This window comes from Cetorhinus maximus, chromosome 22 (genome assembly GCF_964194155.1).
Source record: "Cetorhinus maximus chromosome 22, sCetMax3.hap1.1, whole genome shotgun sequence".
NCBI lineage: Eukaryota > Metazoa > Chordata > Chondrichthyes > Lamniformes > Cetorhinidae > Cetorhinus > Cetorhinus maximus.
Genome location: NC_135900.1, coordinates 34,986,530 through 34,997,284, shown reverse-complemented (window position 1 = coordinate 34,997,284; position 10,755 = coordinate 34,986,530). Strand labels below are relative to the sequence as shown.

Genomic DNA, 10,755 nt, shown 5'->3' with positions numbered 1-10,755 from the left:
TTCCACTGCATTCAGAGAGGCAAACTAAGCAAACACTTGGTTAGATGAAGCTGGATATAAGTCATTAAGCTACTTTATTTCAGTGAGTGAATACGCAGAGCAGCAGTTATGGTTGGATTTGCTCATGTCAATTAGTGCAACTTGTCTGCTTCTAACAAAAGGGAGAGGTGGTAGCTAGTGGTAAACTACGCTGACTAGTAATCCAGAGACTCAGGATAATGCTCTGGGGACCCAGGTTCAAATTCCACCACAGCAGATGGTGAAATTTGAACTCAATAAAAAGAAAATGTGGAATTAAAAGTCTAATGATGACCAAAAATGATTATGGTAAAACCCATCTGGTTCACTAGTGTCCTTTTAAGGAAACTGTCCTTACCTGGTTTGGTCTACATGTGATTTCAGAGTAAACCACATTGCTGTGGGCCTGAAATGGCCTAGCAAGCCACTCAGTTCTCAAGGGCAATTAGGGATGGGCAATAAATGCCAGCCTAGCCAGTGACACCCACATCCTATGAATGAATTTTAAAAAAATAAAAAATTCTGAAAATGCTATGATTTACCACATTAATGGGTTGTTGTGCTGGACTTAAAACAAATTTGAAATATTTTCTCCTGCACTTAAAATTTCTTGTATCTTTTCACTGTTGGAGTGTCTCACCATTCACAGCCAGAAAGGATAGGGCTGTCAGGCCATCAGTCAAACATTGGGCCCTTGGGGTGAGTGTGAGCTGATAATTAATGAGATAAACTGGGAAGTTGTACATTATTTACAACAGTGAGGAAACACTAGAACAGGCAGACGTAGGCCTTTTACCTCTCAAGCATGTTCCAATCAACTAGGTCATGGCTGGTCTTTACCTCAACTTTATATTTCTAGATCAACATTAAAAATTAGCTCTTAACTACTTCTAATCTCAGAGCCCTTTCTAAAAATTGTATGAATACACTACACTTTAAAGCACAACACTTAAAATCACTTTTCCATGGAAACATAGTGAAAGGATGCCAATACATAATTACTATGATTGGCCACAGGAATTCCTATTTAGACACTGGAAGAAATTGTCTATATTACCTTTAATAATAAAAATAATTCAATAAAAGTTTAAATAGAGAATTAGATTCTATGAGAGCGTAGTGTGGATTGAGAGGAGAAGCTGTGGAGACCCAAGTATACCAAAAGGAATTATTGCAAAGTACATTTTTACAAAACTAGGCCCAGCATATAATGTATTTCTATTTAGTTTTTACTAGAAGCATCTATCATGGTGGATGGATAGCCAAAACATGCCCTCTTGTTGATATAAAATGGAATCCTCAATGAAGAATTAATGACTGGCATATGGAATAATCTGTGCCTGATAATTCAAAAATAAAATCTGTTTATGTTCTAAACAAATATTCCTTTCTGTATATGCATATCCACAGCACAAGATTAAGATGTACATGCATAGAACATACAATTACTAGAACGCATGATTTACACACTGTACATAATTCATAACATCTAGTTGTGCATATCATGTATACAAAGTCAATGCATTATTGGGTACAAATAACCAGAAGGATATATGAATTTCACAATACACCATGTTCAGAAATGACATCAACTGAAGCACAGGTGCTTGGATATTCAGTTAGGGAGTGGGAAGTGGAACAAGCTGGAAGCCAAGAAACAGGAAGTAGGGACAGTGAGAAAGTTTCACATTGATATCAAAGCCAAAGTTTTCAAACAACTGCTAGAAATTTTAAAGTCCTTAGGTATCACATGTTTAATTAACCCTGAAAGCATAGCTTGAAACAAACTATTTCTTATTTACAATGTATAGTGGTATGTTGGTCATGCTTATTACTTTGCTGAGAGGAAGGAACCGGCAAGACACACGGGTCAGTCCATCATCATTGCACCTTGGCACCTGTGCAAGCTGAAATGGGTTATATGAACAAAACTGAGAATTACCTTAACATACAAGGGAGATCTGGTTTTGATTCTGCACATTATAAGTTGGAAAAGTGAATCAACCCAACTGTGAAAAGCGCTGTATTAAAGTGGCATCAACCTTTAAGCCTTGCAGTTATTGAAGGATAATATTGTCCTTTATACTGTTTGACTATTAAAATTAATTTTACACAAAACAAAGACATCAAAGGTGGTTTATTATGATGCCTTTACCAAAATCCAAATTGATACAAATCGCACAACATTAACTCATGTTTTCCAGTCATTAGTCTGTTGGGTCACAACGAATGCCCTCAGCTCCTTTACATTCGCCGGTGATATAAACAAGCAGCCCACAAAGAGCTGTGGGACAAATGGTTAAAGAGAGCACAAATAATGGAACTGCATTTATGACATACATTTCTTTTTTTTAAAAACGGAGACACTAGGTGGCAATAATCAAACGGACGGGGGGCGAATTCGGTAACAGAAGCGTGGAAGATTTAAACCAAACCTAAAGTCTAACTCTTCAAATCAATTGGAGCAAATATCTGTGGCGGGGGGGAGGAGGGGGGAAATGTCACAATTGCTCATCGAAAAACAAAAGCACCGCGTTTGCAGCAGTCTGTAGACCAGGAAACGAAAACAAGGATGTTAACTTCCGCGTTTCATTTTCTTTTAGCTCCAAATCAAAATGTTACAGAGTGGGGGGGGAAAAATCTCACTAAAAGCTTTAAACAAGACATCCGGAGGGCTGCAGAACGTTTTGAAGCCGTCTTCCCCATGCTCGCTGTAGTGATTGTTAGACGGACGGAGATGCTCCTGTAGCCGGAATGGGGTGGTCCTGCCCGGGGGGGCACCCGGGTTTGTCGGGCCCAGCAATGCAGAGGGACAGGCGGGATGGCAAAGTGGCAGCTTCTCCGGGCTCACGGCGCCGGCACAAAAAGTCTGCAAAACAGCGAAGGCGCGTCTGTCCATCCTGGTGATGCTCGGCTTCGCCTCTCCCGGGCTCGGTGGTGGGTGGGTGGGTGTGTGTGTTTTGTAAAGGATAAGGCTCTAGTGACCAGGGGGGGGGCCCCCGCCCGCCCCGCTGTCGCTCCTCTGGAAGGACTCTTCAGAGCTGCGGGTTTCTCCTCCGCGAGTACCAGCCCAGACAGGCACACACTCCCACCGCACTGAGGGCCAGTCCCAGCAGCAGCGCCACCGCGTCTCCTCCATCGAAAGCCTGGGCTACCGGCAGCAGAGCCAGCACCCACACCCACACGGCCTGCCCGGGCCGCCACCAAGCCATGTTGCACGCGGCAGTCGGATCCCTGTTGCGATCAGATGATTTGCCCCAGCACTTCCGCCCCGCAGCCTTTGACGTGTGTTTGTGTCTGTGTGTGTGTGGGTTTCGCCGCTTGAACCGGCGGGACCTTGACAGACGCGCGGATCGAACAAGCCCATTGGGCCCATTAGTTACAAGCACTTTTATTTTACTGTATGAAATGAAATAGCATTGCCGCAGGGGTAATGTGCACGCTCACCTCGTCCTTTTTTTAAACACGCAACATTGATCCTAACAAATATAAAACTGGCAGATTCGGTGCATGTGATTAGGTCCCTGCATTAACCTCTTTCCCCCCCCCCCCAAAAAAAAAACGTTATCTTAAAATTGTCCAATTAGCTTCTTTTCTTTAACGCAATAAGTTAATGTTAATATCTATGTAAATAAAACTTGCTTTAATTTGACATTTCTCTCAGCAACATGAGGAGCAATTGCTCCTCCATAGGTTGGGAAGAGTACTTTTTTAAAAAAAAATATAAAATTAATGAATGGAAAATTAGGTCCTATGGATTTACATTTCTCCAGCTACTGCTCCCTGCAGATATCATTGTGCATTGGAGGTGCTTATGTAGAATCAGCCATACATTACCTTGACATTCATCATGAAACGTTCACCTGAACCATCAAAATAGGCACATAGATTTTGACTTTAATATTTCATCTGAAGCACAATATCTCCTACAGCACTCCTTCAGAATTGCAATGGAGAGTCAAACTTTTGCCTTCAATGGGATTTATTAAATTGTTTAGTTCTTAATGTTCACAGCTCACAGGATTTAAATGCGCTACCGCAGGCTATTTTTGTTGGCTTCAGAGAATAGACAATTAGACTAGTTAATAATTATCTCTAGTTGTTCTTGTGGATCAATGGTTGGCTAATGTGCTAATAGCTTTTAAATGCAAGAGCCTTCCAGGAGAACATAAGAACAAGGAGCAGGAGTGGGCAATTCAGCCCCCTGCCCCGCCATTCAATATAATCCTGGCTGATCTCATTTCGGCCTCAACTCCAATTTCCCGCCCTCTCCCCATAACCTTTCAACCCATTACTAATTAAAAATCTGTCTATCTCCTCTTTAAATTTATTCAGCGTCCCGGCATCCACTGCATTCTGAGGTAGTGAATTCCACAGATTTACGACCCTTTGAGAAAAGTAATTCCTCCTCATCTCTGATTTAAATCTACCACCCCTTAGCCTAAAACTACGGCCTCTCGTTCTAGAATGCCCCACAATGGGAAACATCTGCTCCAAATTTCTACTTTGTCTATCCCCTTTAGCATCTTATATACCTCAATTAGATCTCCTCTCATCCTTTTAAACTCTAGCGAGTATAGGCCTAAACTGCTCAATATCTCCTCATAAGACAAGCTCCGCATCTCTAGAATCAATCTAGTAAACCTCCTCTGAACCGCCTCAAGTGCAACTACATCCTTCCTCAAGTAAGGGGACCAAAACTGCGCACAGTACTTCAGGTGTGCTCTCACCAATGCCTTGTACAGTTGCGACAACACTTCCCTATTTTTATACTCTATTCCTTTAGCAATAAATGCCAAAATTCCATTTGCCTTCCTTATTACCTGCTGTACCCTTATTACCTGCTGTACCTGCATACTAGCTTTCAGTAATTCATGCACGAGGACACCCAGATCCCTTAACAGAAGCCCTGTTAAAGTCAGAGATCCTGAGGTGGGATAAAGTTGGCTTGTGGTGTGTTACAGATCACTCAGGAAGTCCAAGCTGCTGTGGTAACTTGCATGTCTGGAGCTATGAATAATGATGAAAGTGGCTCCAACTTCTTTTCACCATGTGGCTGATGAGAAACCTCTTCCAGTCTTTGACACCGGTCATTGGCAGTGTTGGAAGGATTTGCAGGTTGATAATCAACCAGTTTGGCCGCATGATGAACATGCCTTCCTTGGCCTTCAGGTACTGGATTGAGATTTAAACCAGGAGCTTCTGACTTAGAGGCAAGGACACTCCCCACTGCACCACAAGATCTCTGCAGTTGGCATGGAGGTGACTGGAATTAGTTTGGAGATTCGACGAACAAATGTTCTAATTTATCAGCTGCAAGTTTGACAAAACTTGTCAAGGGCAAAGGAGTGCCTCAACTAGCAGAAGAATTGTCCATTTAATTCACAAAGAAAATTGAAAATAAACTTTTTCTGGGTTATCATAAAAATATTTAGGATATTTCTCAAAATTTTAAGACCCCACACCAACCTGCCTGCACATCTATAAAGTGAAGCACTGCCTCAATAGGCCAAAGATGAGACTATGAATGAAGACTGGGTCCTGCAATAACTGTCTCTTGGCCTAGTTTCCAGAATTTGTGATAGATTCTCACTGAAGCTGCAGTCAGGCTACAAAACAGCAGCTATGTATTTTCAATAATAATTGCTTTTGTGAATGGGCAGGCACATTTTAAGAGACCAATAATCCAATGGCAGTGCCCTGAAAATCAGGCTTAGAAGACAAAAGACCATATACCCATGGTGTCCAATGCACACCATGCCATGAGCCTGATTTTTAACTTTGTTCAAGTGGTTGTGTTTTGAACGAGTTAAAATATCGCCCGATAGCTCTGATGTAAAGGAGGCTGACAGTCCATGTACAAGCTGAGCTCGAGTCTCATAAAGTTCAAGTGAATCCACAGTGTACACAGACCAGGATGCTGCCTGGTCTGGAGGTTATTAGCTATGAGGAGAGGTAGGAGAAACTCGGATTGTTCTCACTAGAGCAACGGAGATTGAGGGGCGACTTGATAGAAGTTTACAAAATTATGAGTGGCATGGACAGAGCAGATAGTCAGAAGCTTTTTCCCAGGGTGGAAGAGTCAATTACTAGGGGACATAGATTTAAGGTGAGAGGAGAAAACTATAGAGGAGATGCGCGGGGCAAGTTTTTTACGCAGAAGGTAGTGAGTGTCTGGAATTTGCTGCCAGAGGAGGTGGTGGAAGCAGGTACAATAGTGGTGTTTAAGAGGCAGCTTGACAAATACATGAATAGGATGGGAATAGAGGGATACGGACCCCGGAAGTGCAAAATGTTTTAGTTGACGGGCAATATGATCGGCGCAGGCTTGGAGGGCCGAAGGGCTGTACTTTTCTTTGTTCTTCTTTGTTCTTTCTTTGTATATCCTCCCTGAAGTGCATGCTTAGAATTGAATGCTGAACTCCAGATGTGGTCTAATCAGAGCTCTGTACAACTGTAACATAACTTCCACTTCTTTGTATTAGACCCCTCTTGAATTAGTCTTTTGAATTAGTCTTTGTACCTGTCCACCAGCCTTTAGTAATTTCTGTACTTTGATCACTAAATCTCTCTGCACATTCACAGTTCCTTTCTTCTTGTCATTTAGAAAATACTCTGATCTATCTTTCTTAGGCCTAAAGTAAATGATTTCAAATTGTTGTAGTATGGTCTTGTCACCTATTTGTATTAGAGTTGATCTACAGACAACTTTCTAAGTGGAAACATTAGGTCTATATATAATACAGCCAGCAGCAGCTATACGTGAGCATTCAACTCCACCTCTATCTCTACACTGCCTATGGAGGTAGCCCATGCTGCTAACACATTGGTTTACACAGATCATATGATCTTACATCACAGGACTATTCTTAAAGGCACAGTCCAACATTTAACAAAACCATAATTACTACACAAACTTTCCTCCATTTGCCACAGGTTTGTCCACATACTTAATCTATCAATATCCCTTTGAATCTTTCTACTCCAATATACACCATTTACTGTGTCAACTAATTTAGTGTTGTCAGCAAACTTAAATATACGGCTCTCCATCCATTCATCCAAGTCATTTGTAAAGCTAATGAAAAGGCCCCAGTACAGTTTATTGACCCCTTTAATCACATCTTAGTTTGATGTTTGTAAGGTTCCTTTAAAGTTTTTCCTTGATTTTACAGCTGACCTGACTTAGGGGCTGTGCTTGATTTCTCCCTTGTTTTTGTTAATTTAGTTTATTGTTTTGACTCAAAAGAGTTACTGGGGTTGCCACTAGTCACATGAAACCAATTTGAGTATATACTCATTATTCCTGTTCATTGTCTTTGAACTCCTAACCGATTCCCTATCCAAGCCACTGGTTTGCCTCCAATTCTATGCATTCTTATTTTTGTTAACAGTCTCTGATGTGAAATCTGGAGGCCTGTATCAATAACATCCATAGACATTCCCTTTTCTACCATATTTGTTACCTCCTCATAAAATCAACTAGGTTCTTAAGACATGATTTGCCCTTCAGAGTTGTTTACACTAATATCAGTCCAACCAGCAATATTAGTTCATTTTCCACAGCACACTTTATCATCCATATAACCTGAATCATTTCCCCTGTTTACATTCCTACATTGTGACTTTCTAACTTATCCATTATTCTGCTCGCACTGAACAGTGCAGAGGTCTTATTAAAAATATTCTTCATACCTCACTGCATGAAAACAAATACTTTGGAGAAAAGAGTGAATCTGTTAATGAAAATAGCAGGTTCTTCCTAACATATGATTATGTATTGGGTTAGCCATTTAAGGACTTTGACTTTTTCATGAAAATGCTTTGTGAATATATAGCTCCAGAACTATTGAACAGAATAAGAATTAAAATCTGACTTTAAGCCAATAAATATTGTTTACATTTGAATTAAGTCATGTATAAAAGTGGGAGAACATATTTAAAAGGATTGTTTTAAACTGCAATTCAGGTAAATGCTAAACATTGACATTTATTTTTCAATTTATTTAATTAACATACATTTAGGGATTTTTCCAGTCCCAGTGCTGAAGCCATGGGACTTCTGAGCAATGAGCAGATGTTTGCTGGAAGTACATTGCCCCAACCTTGGATCATTTTCCAAGATCAGCCTTATTATTTATGTACAGCAAGCTCTCACCTCAGTTTGGAGCTAGCACTGGCAAGAGACTAGTGGGAATTACTGATTGGCCCCTGTGACAGCTTGTACTGAGCCAGAAGCAAAGTACAGGTGACCTTGAAAGCCTTTGGCAGAGCTATTTATGTGTTAAAGGCTGTCTGGAGGCAAATTTCTAGGAGGAAAACATCAACAGTTAAGATGTAACTCCCAATTTTTAGCTGCTATAAATCAAAACTGCTATTTAAAAGGAGATTTATGTTGTTTTGTAGGATTTGGATCATGAGTTTAGGCTAAGAACACAAGAAATGGGAGCATGGTGTGGTCGGTTACAATTTGTGAAAATCCAGTGCATGAATAACCAAAGGCAGTGTGACTCATGGGTAGAAAAGGAACACGCACAGAGATGCAGGGCAGAGGAAGCTGAAAGGCAGTGTGTTGATCTAAGGGTTGCCGATCAGTGTTTGGTAGGAGAACATCACCGGATCCAGACAGGCACCAGCAGATCACACGGAATGTAAGGACAAGATTGAGAAGTTGAAAAGGGAATTACAGTTAAAATGGGAGATAGTATATGCAATGGGGGTCGGAGAAGTAGAGGAGGATACCGAGGAGGAGTCAGAGGATGAAGACAGGCAGATGACAGGGCATCCAGGTGGATAGCCGCTGTCCTAGAACTCTGGCGGATGTTCAATAGCACTTATGCGGCAAGAATGTAGATTGCCCAATGGTACATTGGACAGGGAATTTGTCATTCCATATACCCCTAATCAGCGGCGGGTATGGCTGAAAAGATCCCAAAATTAGAAATGGGAAGGGATCCGAATAGCCACTTCTTAGAGATGGATCAGTTGGCCATATTACACGGTCTGGATGATGATGAAAAGAAGAAAGTACTACTGTTCAAGGCAGTAGTCTCTTTGCTGCCCTCCCCACCGAGGCTAAGTGGAGAGGAGGGTGATATGCTGCTTTGCAGAACAATGTCTTAGCCGCCATGGGAACCACTAGGGGGGACCTCCACAAGCCACTGGAAGGGGTTGGACAGGGACCCACAGAATCACCCAATGCCTACGCCGACCATCCCTGGGCCGCCTATGATGCAGCACATGGGCGGCCACCCCTGAATTGGGGACAGTTACAGGGCCATCCCCTGAATCATTAGCTGAGGACCCTGCTAGCCCATTCTTTGACGTACTTACAGGCAGCCTTCGAGGACTTTGATTGCGAAGCCGCCAGCAACACAGAGGCAGGGGTGTTAAGAAAAATGACCTTGAGGCTTGAAAGGCGTCAGTGGGATAAGAAAGTTGGGTCTGAGCAGAAGCGAAAAGGAAAGGTCTGTGAGGTCAAAAGTACAGCTCCAAAGTCATGGAAACAGGAGGGAAAATTTAAGGAAGGTAACAGCAATAGTTTGGAGTGTTATAACTGTAGACAAAAGGGACATTTTAAACAAGAGTGTCAAAAGTCCCCGAAAGGGAGAAGGCCACCTCTGGAGAGGGATAGACGCCTGGACGAGGGAACTTCTGATGTGGAGGAGTTGCAAAGGGAAATGGCAGAGTTAAAGGCCCAAATGGGGAAGATCCACTCATAAACCAGAGGGGGTGTGAGCTCCACCTCAGCCCCCTCCCAGACATGGAGGGGCCGTGCCCATTCCGAGTACCCGTGCCCGATAATTTATGATGAATGGGGAAGGCCTTGTATCCATATGAGTGTGGAGGGGAGGGTGGGTTGCTACCTGGTGGACAAAGGCGCCTCCAGAACAGTGATCCACTCGACCATGCCATGAAAATTGCCCCTATCTAGCGGTGTGGTTTTCCAGCTTGAGGGGTTCACAGGTGACTTGGCAATGGGAGCGGTATCTAAGCCATTGGGTCTAAGGGATTTGAGATGCAATGGAAATGCATATTAGCCAAATGGGGGGATTAGACTAAAGGAGTTTTGGGAGCGGACTGGTTGACAGCCCATTGTGTGTCCGTCGATATGGCCAACGATTGCCTGTGGGGAGGTGGGGCGGTTGATGGAGGCATCAGGGATACTGGTGATCTCTGCCCAACAACAGAAGGGTGGACGGGTAGCTGCTATGAAATCGTATGACTTATAGGAGCTATTCATAAAGGTGCCTGAATTATATTGGAGCCATGTACAGCAAAATGCAACAGTTTTTGCAAGGCATAAACATTATTGTGGGAAATCTCAAGAGTGGAACTTTGGTGGCCAGGTAATGGTCCGAAACTATGCAAGGGTGGGGTATTTGAACCCTTGTGTAGAGGTCCCTACAACATCGTGGAAAAAGCTAGCCCCATGGTCTATTCCATCCAGTTACCGTAGAGAATAAAATGGTTCCACATCAATCAAATGAAAAGGGTACACGTCCTAATCCAAGATCAGGGACAGGGGATGGTACCCATGGCCAGTTGTGAGGGGATCCTATTGCCTTGCATGTGGCATGACACACAAAGATGGCGGGTCCTGGCTAATCACCGAAGACACCAGGGTAGTTGAAGCCCAAGCCACGGCACCTGCCTGAATACCAATACTAAAAAGGGGACTGGGTAAAATAAAAACTAACCTTCCAGGCGAGGCCCCTGAAAAGGGAAGGCCTCAGC

At 42.7% G+C, this 10,755-nt stretch overlaps 1 protein-coding gene across 1 annotated transcript; it reads right to left on the bottom strand.

Moving 5' to 3' along the window:
• Positions 1–1,365: 1,365 nt before the first annotated feature.
• On the bottom strand, positions 1,366–3,271 carry LOC144696593 (small integral membrane protein 30). Its single transcript, XM_078568080.1, has one exon. It carries the CDS (start codon positions 3,228–3,230, stop codon positions 3,054–3,056), a length of 177 nt encoding a protein of 58 aa, XP_078424206.1. The 5' UTR covers positions 3,231–3,271; the 3' UTR covers positions 1,366–3,053.
• Between the last annotated feature and the right edge of the window lie 7,484 nt (positions 3,272–10,755).